Raw genomic sequence first — 17,750 nt, forward strand, 5'->3', positions numbered from 1 at the left:
TGCAGGGGGTCGGACTCGATGATCTATTGAGGTCCCTTCCAACCCTAACATCTATGAATCTATGAATCCATGAAAACAACATGTTTTCTTCAGTTAAAAAGAAACTAGAAGCTTCACTAACAGGCTAGGTGCCTAGGACTGTACTATTCAGCTTAAGATTGAAGCAAAAACAAATATAACTTCATTGGAATGAGTTAAAAACCAATTCAGGACCATGACATAGGAATTTCATTACCAGGAGCAGCTAACAGCAGAAGTGCAGAACTAAGAATAGCTGGATTGGTGGAACATCAAGACCATTAGCAAGAAGACAGGGTCGTTAATGAAGAATTTAGAAGAGATCAGGCAGTTCATAATAAACCATGAAGTCAAGTGACTCCCTCAGCACTAGAAATGCTGCTACCACTGCCAGGCAGTTGGTTTTAAACTTTGGTTGAGCCAGAAATCAAAGGGGGATACCCATGCACTCCCCACTACCCCCAGATCTGTGCCTGGTGCAGTTTCCACAGGGTTTGGCCATCTTCTCTTGTAGGTTCCCACCTGCACTCATAGGGCTCGTGTCCTGCAGCCTGAGCACCAGGCCCTAGGAGAAAATGGGTTTGATCTTTGGGGACTACCCCTTTGGGCTAGACGGGTTTCTGTTGGTGTGAGGCAGCCTCCTGTGCGTGTCTAGTGTTGTCTACTGTAATTCATTCTCCTGGCTCCACAGACCTGGGCTGAAAATGCGGTGAGAGGAACTGGGGTCTTGGTGTTCCTACCTCCGGCCAGGCTGTTGCCCACAGGCATTGTCTGTGACCAAGAGCAGGCCCAGGAGGAAGACTCGCCTTGGGCACATTATTCCAGGCTGGGATGCAAGGTGGACAGAGTCCATCTGCTTTGTCAGGACTGGCTTTGCCTGGCTGTGTTGCTCTCACTGTCACTCCTTCCCATCAGTTCCTCAGACTTGCAGAGTGATAAGTGTCCATAGATTCAGCTTCTTGCTGGTGTCACCCTACAAAGTTTCCCAAATTGAATATGCATTAGTGACTCAGCTGGGAGGGTGGAAGGGGGGGGGGGCACTGAGCAGATCTGTTCTCTCACGTGGGCTTGGGGAAAATAAGCTTACCCCTGACTTATTCACGTGGGGATGATGGAGCTATTGATGGCTCACAGTGAAGCTGAGGAGAGAAATGACTCCAGGTTGTCAGTGCTGCATTCTCCTCCCTGCTGAGACCGAGTGGCTCCCCTGAGAATGGGGCAAAGGCTGCTCAGGGAGTTAAAAATCCCAGGGATTTCTCCACGCCATTAACTTTCTGTTGCAGCTGCCTATGGCCAAACAAAGTAACTAACTACAGTGTGACCCAGGCTGAGTGACCTACAGGTCCCAGAGCCCAGAGTGGGGTTTGTATAACAAGCCAGGGTTCTGCGTAACACAGCGAGGGAAGCTCATCCCTTCTCTCTGTCCTTCATTGACTGCCTGATGTATCTTGGTCACTCTGAAGTCACTTATGGGCTTGCAAACCTGTCTCTTGTGTGGTGCCTCCCCAGCTGTGTGTGGACGATAATGGGCCAGTGCCCCCTGTGTGGGGGGAGCCCAAGTGGCATTTCTCCCAGCAGGGTCTGAATTTCAGTCAGGCTGGGCAGGCTGCAGTTTGACCAACCTTAGCAAAGTGTTCATGAGGGACTGCTGTGAAGTAGGCCCAGGTCTTCAGAAGTTGTCGAGGCATCTACAGGAGCTCCCATTGATGTCAGTGAGAGCTAGGCACCTTGTTAGGGCTGAAGCACCTAATGCTTTTAAGGATCTAGGCCTTAGCAACCAAGGGCCAGGTTCAGCCTGGCTCCTTAGGTATAGTTTGGCCACCTATGCTCCAAAGAACAATTCTCATTGGCCCTGCACCAGCGGCCACAAAACCCTATTAGACACCTCCATTTTCAGCTGCCAAGCTGCCTGGTGTTCACACTAGTGTTTCTAGTGCAGTCAAAAGCCATTCTGGTGGCCAGCCCACGTGCACCACAGCATCCAACTCCCACCTGAGCTCCACTGCTATTCATAACTGGTGCTCTGAAGCACCTAAAGCAATGGTTTTCAACCTGTGGTCCACAGACCCCTGGGGGCCTGCAGACTATGTCTAAGGGGTCTGTGAAAGTTGACTGTGATCAATCAAAAGTATGTGAATACCCACACTTACAATTCAAAGGGTCTGCACCTCCATTTGACCTTTTTTAGGGGCCTGCAAATGAAAAAAGATTGAAAACCACTGACCTAAACTCTTGCTAAGGCTCTGAAAAAGCCTCTGCTGGTAGGTGGACAAAATGACACCTAACTCACGCTGACAGGGCTGAGTTCTGCCGAAGGGTGGAGATGTCCACTCCTTATGCCCAACAGCTCACTGGTTAACGCACTCACCCAGAAATTAGTAATCCTGATTTCAAGACCCTCTTCACTCTGATGGGATTTAATGCTATATCTTCTACTTCCTAGGAGAGTGCTGTAACCACCAGGCCATAAGGCTAGGCTGGGTGGGCCCCTTCCCCACTCCTGTTGAACCTGGGTCAGCAGGCAACCAATAATACAAGATGCACGGGACCAGAAGGAGACCAAACAAAAGGGAGTGTGACCCTGTAGCCTAGTGGTTCTGACACTGCCTTGGGAGTCAGGAGTCCTAGGTTGACTAAGGCAACATATCATCGCTATCTTGTATTGAGCTGCATGCATGGTCTCAACACTAAATAGATCCTAAGTGCCAGTTCTGTCCTGTCTAAGGAAGCTGGGTCTTGGACAGACTTAAATACCTATCCACAATTACTTGGATTGCAACAGAAGTTCTGAGCATGAACAGCAGCCAGACTGTAGGTGCCGAAGGGCCTTTTACCCAATGGTAATGGGGCCTGACTAGTTTTGAGCAGGGTCAGTTTGGATCGCTCTTTGAGGCTCTGGTGTCTCAATTCTGCCCAAGTCTTGTTTAAGTGCCTGAGAGGTTGACTGGGATTACTAGGCTTTGGATGGAAAGGTCGAGCACAGGGCCCCAGGAGATGGTGGGGTGGCAGCCATGATAGTAAAGCTCTCTCTTTCCAATCCACCCATTCCCCAGTAGTTTTGTTCCTCCATTTGGCCTAATTTCAAATGGACCAATTTTGGTCCATTAAACTTCCAGGTCCATTTTCCTCTTGTTTATCACACATGATTTCACCACAACCCATGGGGACTATCTGTAGACCTTTTGTTGGGACTAATCAATCTTTCTGTCATTAACTTTTGCTGACTTTTTATACACAATTTTCTGCAAGATGACTTGCCTTTTTGTTATCTTGGACTACTTAAAATACAACAGTCCCTTTGTTTATGGCCTACATCCACTTAGCATATAATGCTAGCTCATAAATTACTGTTAGAAAACAAAATCTTTTTTTCTCCTCATTTTAATCATATCAGAAAAAAAAGGATTTAGCTGTTCCTTAAGGTTGGCAAATTCCTTACCCCAAAATTGGGATTTGCAAATCTTGTTTGATTAGATGTTACAAACATAGCAGACCTCCCAGATTGTAACCAAGCTAAGAACATACAACTCGCTGTATCTATATCTAAAATGAACCCAAATCTGCTGCCGTTCTATTTTTTAGTATGTTTTTAAAAAAATATCAGCTTGTAGAATTTCACTGGTTGTATGCCCAGATGGATAAAGAGGAGAAAAACAATTAATATCCATCCCACCCCACCCCACCCCATCCCACCCCAAACAAACAAGCAATGACCCCCACCCCCACCCACCTTGCCTTCCTTTTTATAGACTGTACCTTAAGAGCTTCACATTTGAAAAAGCCCAGGACAATTTTGTCCCCTATCTATTGAGCTTACTGCACAGATCAATATTTAGGCCACATACCATTCTTACCCACATATATTGCCACCTTTTAAAAAGGAAGCTTGATGTCTTTTAAAAGCACTTTTGTGTCCTCAAGCCATTTGTAAGACTCAACAGGCAATAAAAATACACGGACAGATTTTATCCCTGACAGACCTGGCTCCCTCATTTTGTTACTAGACTTAATATTAGATTTTAGGTAGTGGCACTGAATTCATAAGTGCTTGAACAAGAATAGTCCATTCTCGGAAGACAGCGTTTATTGAGCACAGCAATTTGCAAATTTAAGCATGCAACAAAGAACAACAAAAAAATTGTAAATAAGTTAAGACACAGTCCAATACAACACAGTGACCAGGGTTCAAAATATGGGGGGGGCTCAGAGGGCTAAGCCCCCCCATAAGAGACAAGAGCCCCCTAAAAGCTCCCCCATAAGAGATGAGAGCCCCTGGCCTGCTCCACACCTTTCTTAGCAGCTCAGGGGGTGGCAGCAGTGGCTCCTTCTGGCTGCCACCACTGCAGACCCCCTCAAGAATCTGAGTGTAATTTGAACCCTGACAGTGAAAGCGCACACGACTTACTTAACACGCAACATCAGCAGCCAAAAAGACAACAGAAAGCCTTGCATAGGTCTTATGTAATCCTGAGCAAAGAGTCTCTCCTTGCAGCCAGGTAATCAGAAAGTCTTTTGGGGGAAACCACAGGTGTTCTTAGGTGATAAGAAGATCCCCGAGAAAGACTTTCTGAACAGCTGGCTGCAAGGAAACACTGCTCTCAGGATTATGTAAGACCTTATGCAAGGCTTTCTGTTGTCTTTTTGGCTTATTACGTTGCTTTTTAAATTAGGCTGAGTTGTGTGTGCTGTCGCTGGGCACACACACATTCATTAATGCGCAGTGGTTACTGAGCATTTAATTTAGTACTTGTATAACCAAGTATTAAACAAATGTGCAGTAACCACAGTTACTGCACAGTAGTGCCGGTGAACGCCTTTTTAGTGACACTACTGCGCAGTAGCCTAATAATACTGCGCAGTAGCGTATTAGCACTGTCTGTGCTATGACGTACTACTGCGCAGTGTTATTAGGCTACTATGCAGTTAGCATCTTGTGTAGATGCACTCACTGTGTCTTACTGGGTTGTATCTTAGCTTAGGCAGAGTTTTTCTTTTGTTCTTTGTCACACTTGAAATTGCAAATTGCTGTGCTCAATAGACACTATCTTCAGAGAACAGACTATTCTTGTTCAAAGATTTATGAATTCAGTGCCACTACCTAATGTCTCCCTATCAGGCCAGGGCTCTCTTTGTTTACTATCTGGTACCATGTAAACCACTACAGTCTATTCCATGGTCAGGTTGTTGGTGACTAACCCGGCACCCCCATCTGGGCTAGCCTGGGTGAGGAGGGTGTGTGGACACCCAGCGGGACTAAAAACAAGACCTGTCAAAGGGTGGATGAGCTCCTTGCGAGCCAACGGCCATCCATACCTGGAGAGGACATGAGCGCCACCAAGCTACTTTGCCCGAAGAATCACCAATGATGCAAAGCAATCCAACTAACCTCATACTGGATTGATCAGGGCCTGGGTCTACAATGACTGCATCCAAACACAGAGCAGAGTGGAAGAGAGTTGTTACAGTATCTAAGGTGCCCTAATGGTCACAGCAGCCTCAGGACTAACTTGACCTTAAGTCTAATATTAAGTCTGGTAACAGTTTTACTGCCAACATTTATGAGGCCAACATGGTCATTATGGCAACATATTATGATGGTAATCTAACCTGCAACTTTAGCATTGCATGGTCTCGCATGCCCAACACAACAACGTCAAATAACCCAATGCAAAACCAAAGCAATCACAAAAACGACTGATTCCACACTTCCCTTTCAGGAGATTTTGAAACTCTGTTCAAAGTCAGTACAGCAGCAGCCTGGAATTAAGCTGGCATCCTGACAATAGCAGCATATATAAATGTCTGCTTTAGCAATAGTTTAAAACATTATTTTTTTACCACTTCTCCCTTTCAGCCCCTTTCAGTGAACATTTACAGCTCACCAACAAAACCTACAAACCTCAAAATAAGAGAGACAAAGAAACAAAGCATTTGTTGAAAGGTTAACACAGGAATAACTATACAAACAAAATAATTAAAACATTTCTAATTTTTGAAACAAGAACATTAAGAGGTTTGTATTATGTATTTGGTCTAACATATACAAGGATTTTAAAACTAACTTGTTTCTCAAACCAATTAAACACAATTGCTTATTTTCTACGCTTATAAATTACTACAGTGCACATTAAGCCTTGTATTTCTGCATGGCTTACCAAATCATGCCTGTCTGGCTGGTTCACTAGACTATGCTGTGTTAATTTTGATTAAATAAACAGGCCTAGAAAGTACAAGTATTAATAAACCTTTGACGCTGTATAATGCTAAGCATTCGGAGAAAGTTTGGTTTCAGAGTACAGAGATCTCAGCCTGCTTCAACTTATGGCAACAATCCCTGTTAGAATCACTTTAATCTTTTACTAGACACAGAACAAAACCAACAGCAACTATAAAAGTAAAAGCACTTAAGATATGAAGTATGAAATACATTTTTCATTTTAACAATATCCTTTAATTCCTTTCTCTTTTGGCTACAGAGTATCTTTCTTTTTTTATAAAAAAAAACTCCATTTGAGAGTTTTTAGATGGTATGAAAAGTGGCTATAGCTATCCTTTGGGGGAGAAAATAGTAACTGGAACACTGAACTTTTTGTTGCTATTAAAACTTGATCCCATTTGCCTTAAGCCAAAAGAAGACAAACACATAGAAGGGGACAAAAACAGGACAGAGATAGAAAATGCAGCTTGTGCTACCAGTGTTGACCATTTTTGCAACTTTGCTGCTGGAGAAAAATTGACACCACTTAGTCTTAAACTTTCCAAGTTCTGGCAAATTTGTACCATTGATGGGCAACTTCTAAGCTGCTTCTCTGGTCACAGGCTCATAGCAGTTACAAAAACGACAGTCTTTAACAGGTAGCCTAACTCGCAGAAAGAAGGCAGAGAGGAGAAGAGAGGACATAAAGGATGAGGAAACCTGAAGAGGGAGTAAGGGCAGGAACCTAAGACTCACATTCAGGTAGTGTTCAGGATGTAGCCAATTTAGGCAAGGTAGCAGTTGTCATCTGGTTTCCTTTCTTTGGCCCAGTCTAATCAGACCATTGCTCAGGATCAGGATGATAAAGGCCCATAAGTATCAGGCTAGAGTTTGGAGTCCCAGGAGATGGTGGGGCTGGCCGCCATGGTGGTAAAACTCACCCCTTCCTGTACTCAAGCCATTTTGATTCTCAAGAAGGGAAAAACAGCCCCTCCCTCCATTATTTTGTCCACCAGTTAGGTCTAATTTCCACCACACCAGCTCTGGTCTGTTCATTTCCAGGCGCATTCCCCTTTTGTTTATCACATATTATTTCATTGTTGCCCTTGGGTGGTATCACTGGAGCTTTTTGTTTGGACTAATCCAGCCTTTCTGTCTTCAGCTTTTGCTGCTTTTTATAAACAATTTATGTAAGAGGCTCAGCTGGACTTTTGTTAACTTGGACAATTTAGTGTAAGTCAGCACTGCTGCTGATGCTGTGGCTGGAGGGTTGCATACATACATCTGAGCTAGCTTTAAACCAGCTAGATTGGGGACTGAAAACAGTTTAGCCAGGGCCTCATGGAGCTCAGTGTGGGCTGCAAATCTGCCTGAGAAACTGGGTGAAAGTGCAGGCTAGGAGGGCTTGCTTGACAGGAGAGGCTGGATGCACCCAGCCTTACAGAGCCAGAATGTGCTGTGGGGCCCTGGGTTTTCCCATTGCTGCAGGTTATGCTCTCATTACCATACCTGACCAGAAGCCTGCTGTTTTCTCTTCCACAGGTCTTGCTCTGCAGAAGCAGCAATTTGCTGACAGAGACCCAGGTGAGTTCTGTTTAGCCCCCTAGTACAAGCCTTTCCAGGATGCGAGACCCTATGGGAGACACTATTATTTTGTCTGGGTCTGTAGATAAGTCATTGAAGGCCTATGCAAAACAGCCACCCACTCCAAATTTTCCAGGACAGCCCCAAATTTCAGGGCTGTGGCTCAGGATTTCCCAAGTACTCCCTGAAATGGGACCCTTGTTCCAAATTTGCAAAATTGGTCCCAGTTGCATACAAGCAGTGTCTTGCTGGGTCTGAAGAAAGGACTCGGTACAGTGTTGTCTGGCACTCTGGGAACATGGCTGAGCTGTTTCCAGTCTGGGAGGTAGCCATGGGCTGTGTCATAAAATTTGCTCCGAGAAAGCTGGTTACTTAAGGCCTGCTGACACCTGACCTAAACATACTTAACCGGTTGCATGACATCAGGACACTACTGAGGGTGTGACGCATACACTATCATCCAGTTTTCATGATCACTCCAATTGTGGAACTGGCCCCAAGCCATTCAGCTTTTTACAGGTAGCAGGGCTGTACAACCTGAGCCCATTCAGTCATCTGGGCAATGGGACCCCTGAATCTGCTTTGCCCTCCTTCCTCTACTGGACGTCGCTGTTCTGAGTAACATGCCCAGGGGGGCAGTGCCCTAACTGCCAGAAACACCTAAAGAGGTTGGGAGCCCCAGGGTGGTCAGCCCTGCCCGGAGTGGGAGGAAACATGTAAAGCCCATACAGGCATTCTGTCCCTAAAGGACTGCAAAGGTCCCATCAGAGGAGGCCCCATCCCATGAGGCTGGTGGCTCTGAGCTGGAACCGTCCCATTTTCTCCAGCCTCTGATGTCACCAGAGAAACTAGGACACAGTAGTGAGCAAGACCTGCCATGCAGATACTCCTCTAGCCTTGAGCAGATATGGTTGATCAGTGTGGTCACCTCCCGGCTGTGCTGCTAGGAACACAGAACCTCTCAGGGCAATGGCCACACAACCCACACTGTGAGCAGTTAAACTGAAGGCCCTGTCTTGTGCTCCTTTGGGTGTTGTGTGAGGAATTGGTGTAGCTGTAGGATGAGCTGGGGAGTTTCTCCTGACTGTGCATCAAATTTGACTAGGTGCTCTGACTTTCTTGTTGACTTTTGACTTTTACAGATTACTTACCTCTGGGTCTTACTGATCCACTGACCCATGAGAGACACCTGCTGGTCAATCCATTGTCTTGTAAGGATGGGTGGCTCAAGGTGTGAACAGCCAGGGGGCAGAGGTTTAAAGTAAGGCATTGCTCTGTGAAATGCGATAGAGACATGAAGGCAGACAGTTACTGGGGGAAGAGGTGGGAACTTTGTCATCCAAGGAGCAGAACGTGGAGACATGGTGCATGGAGACTCTTATCTTTAGGCTCTGATTCAGACCTGGTCTGGGTGGCTGGAAAATGAAAACCTTGCCCACTGGGCAGTGGCAGAATGAATCTGGGGCTCAGTCTGCTACTGAGAACAAGTGCCTCTGTCACAAACCACCACAACCCTAGCTGGGCCCCTGGCTCTTTTAGCTGCAAGGCAGAGGACCAAAACTGGCCACAGGAGTGGCATACACTGGGGCCCACCAAGAGCAGGTTAAGGCCTGTTGGTGGCCAGCGAGGAGATGGAGAAGAAAGTTGCTCAGTGCCTGCCCATGTTGGATCTGCTCTATGGCTAAACTGAGGATCTTTGTCAGATCATTGCCTGGTTCCCACTAAAGCCTGGGTAGAATGATAATGCAAGGAGTAGAAACCAAGCTGGGTACTTGCTGCTTTCATTGCTTTGTGACTTTGCATCACTCTCAATGCCTTTTGCTGGTAAAAACGGTGCTTCACATGGACAAGGGGGCACAAGTAAGACCTGAGGCTACTACTTTGGCTTTCCATAAGGGGGAAGCAGTCTCCCCATCTCACTCCACCAAACCCTTCTTTTTCCACTGCACCTTCCCAAGGAATCAGGCACGGGGTATGAGTTAACCAGTACAATCCAGGGAATGGACAGCAGAAGGCAGGGTTTCCACAGCAAAAGCCTGGAGTATGGGGCTGTTGAGGTCTCTTGGCTGGAGCCTTGCTTTGGCTTTTCTTTGGTCTCTTTGAGCCTTTGTGTTTCTCCATAATCTCATGTGCTAATTAAAAATGAGGTTGAGAGGTGCTTCCAAGGCTGCACAGTCCCTGAATACAAACTTGCCATAAATAGCTCCTGGGGATGAGGGTTATAGGGGCAGACAGGAGTGGGATGACAGTGAGATTTTCAAGCATTAGCTAAAAACAACATTGTCCTGGGAAAATGCGGAGGTTTAAAGAGACACGACTGTTCAGGCTGAGCAGTTACTCTGTCTGTCCAGCTGCTCCCTACATGCCCAGACAGAAGCTCATGGAAGCTGCTTTTCTTATGGAGTTTCTTCTGTAGGGATAAAGTGCAGGCCTCTTCTCCAGTGTGGGAGGAAGGAAAGGAGGGCTGAACTGATCCCATTCCTCTGGGTAGGAGATGTCAAAAGGAAACAGCATCAAAAAGAGAGGAGAGGGGCTCCCTTCTGATGCGAGCTCCATTTGTACCAGTTGAGTCAAGCTGCTGGAATTGCAGAGGTGTCAGTGGGTAGAATTTGGTCTGTTGTGTTGACGTAAACACCACCATTTCCTCTGCTCATTAATATTGAATTCAGAAGAAAGGTCCGTGAAGGGCAAGGTGTCATACTGCCATGACTCTGTCCTGACCTGGAGTGCTGCCCCTGCTCCTGCCTCCCTAATACTCCAACCCTGGACACCTTACATGCAGCTCTGCCAGCATGCCTCAAATATTTAATAAAGGCTAAAAATCAGGACTAAAAAATGATAACATGGTGGAGCCAGGCAAGATTGAGACGGGGAGAATGGGACTTAACAAATTAGGGAGAAAGGGATAAGGAGGAAGAGTGGAAACCTTTTGTGAAGCCAGAGACATCACACAAATAGAAATATTGTCAAAGACTGGGGAAACTAAGCACAAGCAGCCCACAAACCCAGAGCTGCAAAGGCAAGGACAAGGGACAAGAGATGGAGGCCTACTTATAATATTTTCTCTTCTGTCTTTTCCCCATCTGCAGACTCCATGCATAATATCTCTGCTCAGCCCTGGCAGATGAAGATGGCTAACCATACATATGACAACTTTACCAATGGCAACCGATCTGAGGTGGCCATCCAGTATCCCTCCAACCAGTACAAGACTGTGGAGCTGATATTCATTGCTACTGTAACCGGCTCTCTCAGCCTGGTCACGGTGGTGGGGAACATCCTTGTCATGCTGTCAATCAAAGTGAATCGCCAGCTCCAGACGGTCAACAACTACTTCCTCTTCAGCCTGGCCTGTGCCGATCTGATCATTGGGGTCTTCTCCATGAACCTTTACACAGTCTATATCATAAAAGGCTATTGGCCTCTGGGGGCCGTGGTGTGTGACCTCTGGCTGGCACTGGACTATGTGGTGAGCAATGCCTCTGTCATGAACCTACTCATCATTAGCTTTGACCGATACTTCTGTGTCACCAAACCCCTGACCTACCCAGCTAGGAGGACCACCAAGATGGCAGGATTGATGATTGCAGCAGCTTGGATATTGTCCTTTGTTCTCTGGGCACCTGCCATCTTGTTCTGGCAGTTCATTGTTGGGAAGAGGACTGTCCAGGAGCGGGATTGCTACATCCAGTTCCTGTCCAACCCAGCTGTGACCTTTGGGACAGCCATTGCTGCTTTCTACCTCCCTGTGGTCATCATGACTGTACTGTACATCCATATCTCACTGGCCAGCAGGAGCAGGATAAGGAGGCATAAACCAGAGAGTAAGAAAGAGAAAAAAAACAAGCCACTCAGCTTCTTTAAGAGTCCTCTGATCAAGCAGAATAACAGTTCTCCCAAGAAGGCGATAGAAGTGAAGGAAGAGGTGAGGAATGGGAAAGTAGATGATCATCCCTCAGTGCAGACAGAGCCTACAGGCCAACAGGAGGAGAAGGAGACCTCTAATGAGTCCAGCACAGTCAGTATCACTCAGACCACAAAGGAGAAGCCAGTGTTGGAAATTTTGCCAGCTGGGCAAGGGCAGAGCCCTGCCCACCCACGAGTTAACCCAGCTTCCAAGTGGTCTAAGATTAAGATAGTCACCAAGCAAACTGGTAGTGAATGTGTCACAGCCATTGAGATTGTCCCAGCTAAGTCAGGAGCCTCTGACCAGAACACGTTGTCAAATTCCCGTCCGGCCAACGTGGCGAGGAAGTTTGCCAGCATTGCCAGGAGTCAGGTGCGGAAGAAGCGCCAGATGGCAGCCCGGGAGAAGAAAGTCACCAGGACTATATTTGCCATCCTGTTGGCCTTCATCCTCACATGGACTCCCTACAACGTGATGGTCCTGATTAATACCTTTTGCGAGACCTGCGTACCAGAAACTGTGTGGTCCATTGGGTACTGGCTCTGTTATGTCAACAGCACCATCAATCCAGCCTGTTATGCCCTCTGCAATGCCACTTTCAAGAAAACCTTTAAGCACCTTCTCATGTGCCAGTACAGGAACATTGGCACAGCTAGGTAAGCTGGCACTCAGGGTCCACTTGGCAGAGTTATAAATATATTCTCCTTTGCCTCTTTGTTTAGAGGGTTCTCCGCTCACCACTCAGAACAATGCAGACTGTTTAAAGATTCCAGATGATGCCCTTCACCCAATGCTAGAGAAGATCCAAGGCAGATGCTAGATGCAGCTCCTGGATCATTCTCATCCTGTGGGAGAGCCTGAGGAGCCCATAGACACTCACCAATCAAACAGCACCTGGTTTTCTGTCACATCCCCGGATCCTAAAGAGGCAAAGCCAGAGGCAGGACATTATAAGGAGGCACCAAAATTACCTCCAACCTTTGCAGCTTGCTGCTCTTGAGATGTTGGCTAAGCTAGCATCAGTTCTTGATGTCACCCTAAAACCTAAATGTATTTCCTGTGGATTACGCCTGTGTGCAGGGTGAGATGTCTCTGTGCAATAAGCTGTGATGTAAGAGCAAGCCCCTTCTTTCACTGACTGACTATCCTGATGGCTTTACAATGCTTGTAAGTGTGGAGGGATGTCAGGAGATTTTCAGCATGCTCTTAACCTGTATAACACTGAAGACAACAAGGAACACAGGTCAGCCACTCAAGGTGGTTGTCCCAAGGTGTCAGCTGATTCATTTTTGGACCAGCTTGGCATGGATGTGCTCATGGAAGATATTGGATCATTCAGACCCCCTCCTGGGGGCCAGGGCAGGACTTGTCCCTATCATGTCATCTCTAGCATTTTTAGAAGTCCCAAGGGAAGGAGTAGCACCCCCACATCCTTCCTTTTGGGGAGACGATTCCACAGCCTGATACAGCAGCTTGCCTGGAAGCTTTTCCTGAGCTTCAACCTCAGTACTCCTCTGTGAGTTCCATCCGCATCCTCGCCAGAGGGATGGAACGAGACTCTTGTGTCTAGCAGATAAGGGTAAAACCCCAGCATCGCCCTAAGAAACACCAGAAACTAATACTGCAAAGGGGAAAAATTGTCAGCACGAGATATCTCTTTCTGCAGCCCTGAGGGAATGTGACCTCTGAGAACCATGTGGCAATGTTAAAAATAACTGTCCTTGGGGGAACAGGGAGCTGATGCCCTGCTCAGAGTACAGTGGTGCGCAGAGAGCAGTCTGGCAATGGGTAAGGCTCTGCTGCTGTAGCTGAGGATGACCTTGAAGGGAGTGGCAAACAGACCCTGTAGCTCCCTACAGGGCTGGGGCTCCTGCAAGGTCCACAGGGCCAGAGAGTGTGCTCCCCTGACTCCCAATGGGTGGGGGAGGGACATTTCACCTACTGGTTTCTGGACTCCGGTTGTAAGTTCCCAGAGTGTGGGTTCTGGAGGACAGGGGAGGGAGGAATGACATCACGGACCTCCCCACTAGCTCCAGCTTCAGGTGCAGGCCAGAGCCTAGGGGTGTGAGAAAGCTGCTGAGCTTTGTAAATGGATGTAACTCTCTTGTCAGTGTTGTTATGGAGTCCTCAGCATGTGGGGTTCATTGTAAATGTGCAGCCCAAACCCCAGCATAGTTGTATATACAGACCAAACCAATCAATGCCATTGCTCAGCTTCTCCCAAAGTCACACATCCTAAGCACCTCTCTGGCACAGGTAGGCACAGCTGTGGGGGGTGCAGGTCATGGCCTAGTCTGGTGAGGGGCAGGGATGATCCCTGCAGCCATCTCCGTAGAGAGCTGGGAAGGGTCAGTCTGTCTGCACGTGGCATCCCCATGTCTGTCCCAGGGGGTGCTGTGCAACTGAGACAAGGGCTGCTCCCTAGCCCTGCTACGGCATCAGCCTCACTGCCACTGCCTTTAGGATAATTTGCATAGTGTTACCCAAATGCCTTGCATTTTTTAATTATTACAATTACAGTGGAACACACTTAAATTAATAAAGGAACCAAACGAGAAGCCAAGGGCTTTCCAGTGATTAACTCATTCCCACAGAGCTGGCTCCAGAGTCCATCCTCTGCATGTACCCTGTGTCAGGGGTCGCTGTCTAGGTGACCACTAGCCTCTCTGGCAAAGCCTGCAACAAGCTGCTGCTGCTGCTGGGTGGTTATGAAACCCTGGCAGAGACAATGTGCTTCCCTGACTTAGGGGGGCAGCCACAGGCAGGGAGCTTTGGTACAGGGGGCTCAGCAGGCACTCATCCTGAAGGGCATGGCTACAAAACCTGGATGCTATGGAGAAGTCTTTCCCTTTTGCCTCAGCACCCACTGGCTGGAACAGATTTGTCTTACCCTTGTGTTTTCTCTTGCCCTCTATAGCACCCTATGCTGGCTGATAGAGACTAGTAGCTGTGTTATATTACACCCCTTGGTGGTGAGGACACAGCTGGCCTTTCCCACCTTTCTGCTCCCTGCAGTTCCTCCACTGGCTCCTCCTTAAACACCCTCCCCGTCATGGCACCACGTGTTTACACTTCTGATCCAGCCAGTCCCAGCCAAGAGATCAGGGCAATCATCCCCATAGCAAGCATCCCCTGCAAGCCCAGATCAGTGCCCTGGACCCAGCTGGACTGAGTGACCAGGGAAGCAGATCCCCTGAGGCCACAGGCCCCACCTATGCCAGCTCTTAAATGCCAGACCCAGTCCAGTCTCCTTGTTTAGGCAAAAGTGAAAATTCTTGCTCCTGACTGTCCATGCGCTTCTTTGCTGGCTTCCTGGCTTGCTTCCTGGCTGTGACTGGTTTCTGATCCTGGTAAGACCCTTGATATCTCCTGATTCCAGTTCTCTGCTTTGATTCTGGCTCTACCTTTGGCTCTGGCTTTCAGCTTCTAACCCTAGGTAACCCTTGGCTTACCCTGTCTCCAGCTTCTGAGCCTGACTTGTCCTGACTTTGGTTACAGCTTCCAAGTCTAGTTCTGATGCTAGACTCTTGTGGACTCCCAGCTCCCTGGGAGCTGATTTGGACTGCACCCATATTTCAGGTGTCTAAGCACTAGACCAAACCACCTACACCATGGTGCATAGCAACTCCTTGGTGCTGCTTCACACTCATTTGAGGAAGGCTTTGCATTTTGATTCTGGTTGGAGTCCCAGTGTTCTTCACCTGGGTGTAACTGTTGGCTGGGTGACTCACCTGGGAAGGGGATAAGCTGCTTCAAGGCAAATGAATGCAAGATGCTCCAGTTCTGTGTGACCTCTCCTGTTTGTTTTGGGGGCTTGAGAGCAGGATTCTTCTGGAGTATTATAGTCTCAGAACCTGGGCCATGCAGGCCTGGGCTCAGAGACACAAAAAGGATCCCATGACACAGAGCAGGGCTTGCAGGTAGGGAAAGGGGAGGGTTGGCTGAGGAATAGCAACTATTCTGTCTGCTCTGGATAGGAGCTGTCCTGCTCAGACTGTGCCTAAGAGGCTTTTCATTGCTCTTGGTCTGGCTTCAGACATTCCTGTTGTGTGCTAGTCTGGTAACAATTACCTTGCATTAGCTGTGGCATTCCAGAGAGCTCAGGAGCCCAGGGCTGGGATTCTCTCCCTGGAAGGGGAGGGTGGCTTTGGGGAGGGCCTTGGGCAGCTTCAAGAAAATTCTGGGAGTGCCTTTGAGGCTTTGCTGTCTAGAGTTACTGGGCACGCTGCCTGCCCTGAGCCTTAACCACATGGGGGCCATTAGTTTGGCCTAGCACTAGAGGCTCCAGTGAACACTGTCTGATTGCCCATGTTGCCTGCTGGGAGCACAGTAATTGCTACCAGACCCATGCAGGGCTGGCATTGTGGAGAAGCTGCAGGGCAGAGTTCAAAAACATGCTACTGAGAAGGGAACTTTCTCTGTTACAGTTCCCAGCTGTGCATTGGTGCCAGCATCTCTCCTACTCCCCCCACACTGGCTTTCCTCACCTACTTCTCTTGCTGCCTTGCTGTACAGTGGTGTTTAGGGAAGCAAAAGCAGCGAGAATAACAGAATGACCCTGGGGGAGCAGGCTTCCCTCCCCTCCTTCTAAGATAGCAGGGGCTAGAGGCAGCTCTGGAAACAGCTGGAAGACACTGGTAGCATCTCGCTCACCTGCCCCCTCAGGTAAGTGCCAATACTGCATCTGGATTCTGCTAAGGGCCAGGCTGGCAGCTTGCTGGGTATCTGAAGGGGACATTTAACTGACACGGAGAAGAGGTGGCAGCCTTCTTTCCTAGGCCTTGCAGGTCTCAACCTGCTATGGGACCAAAGGGACCACAGGGTCTGTAAGGCTGTCCAGAAGCTCCTTCTGCCTTGAGCCCTTCCTTCTCTCAAGCAGCTGTGCTGGGTCCTTGCCTAAGTAGGACTCTCTGCCTTGTCAGGTGGGGGGTAAGGCAGGGCTGTGGGGCCAACATGCAATTCCCCAGGGGCATTCCTATTCTCCCAGGAGCTTTGTAGCCACTTGAAATTTCCTTGGGAGCTGACATACTCTCATTAATCTGTTGTTGGTGACAACTCCCTGATAGTCCTCACCCAGCCTCGAGTCCTGTAGGACAAAATCACCACAGCAGGGTCTCATTCAACTAGACTTGGAAGCTGTGGCTTTCTGCATCCACTGGACCAAACTGGACCCTAGTTTTCCAGACACTTCCTTTAAGCTGCTGTTTTTTTCCAGTCTGGTTGGGAGCGAAGGCTGGAACAGCTGTGGCTTCCCCACGGTATGGGCCCACACCGCTGCTCACTGCAGTCTCTGGCTATGAAGTATTGCCCAATGCAGGGAATGGCATTTTTTCCAATGCCAAGCCAGAGTTCCCATCTACGTTAGACTCCCAGTGCCTGTGGAAGCCCGGGCCTGAACAATGGTGGGCTTCCCCACAGGCAGTGGTTTTGTCCCCACATCTATGGCATCTCCTGTTGAGAGAGCCTGTGATTTGACTACATAGTAGTAGCCCTTATGCTCTGGTCCAGTGCCACAATTGAAGTATACAGGCCTGGGAAGATGGGACACCAGTACTGGAAACCAGCCGAGATGCAGAGTAGAGGCAAAGGAGAAGCGGGACAATTCCCATGTACCTATGGGAAAACAGACTTCATCCTGGACCTTCTTCCCTGACCAGCTCCAGCTGGCAGAGCCAACAGCAGTCTGCACACTTCTAACCTTTGCGCACAGCTCAGACAGCACCTGTCCACATGCATCTTCGGGCACATGCCTGGTGGTGGGGTAGGAGGCGTGCTCTGATATTGAACCAAGCCAGGAAGCAGTTTCTTCAATACAAATCCCTTAGTGGCACACAGCAACCTCTTCCCCAAGGCCACCTCCCTTGGCGATTCCCTAGTTTCGGTGCCTACCCCTTGCACAGCTTTACTTTCTCATAGGAATTTGGACCAAGATCCAGGGATGCATTTTAGAAGCCTAAAAATTTGGATCGAGGTGGAATTAGACAGCCAAGTCTAAAAATGTGATCCAGAAACTCCTGCTGCAGCTGCCACAAAACCCATTAAGTG

The 17,750-nt window shown here is 48.2% G+C and overlaps 1 protein-coding gene across 1 annotated transcript in view; it reads left to right on the forward strand.

Annotated features, from left to right (window-relative positions):
- Positions 1-14,248, forward strand: part of CHRM4 (cholinergic receptor muscarinic 4) — a 40,140-nt gene extending 25,892 nt beyond the window's left edge. The window contains exons 2-3 of the mRNA XM_006026924.3: positions 7,757-7,798; positions 10,888-14,248. Of these exons, the coding sequence (XP_006026986.1) occupies positions 10,893-12,365 (1,473 nt within the window). The 5' untranslated portion in view covers positions 7,757-7,798; positions 10,888-10,892 and the 3' untranslated portion in view covers positions 12,366-14,248. The remainder of the gene's footprint in view (positions 1-7,756; positions 7,799-10,887) is intronic.
- Positions 14,249-17,750: the final 3,502 nt, after the last annotated feature.

This window comes from Alligator sinensis, unplaced genomic scaffold, assembly GCF_000455745.1.
Source record: "Alligator sinensis unplaced genomic scaffold, ASM45574v1 scaffold592_1, whole genome shotgun sequence".
NCBI classification, from domain to species: Eukaryota; Metazoa; Chordata; order Crocodylia; family Alligatoridae; genus Alligator; species Alligator sinensis.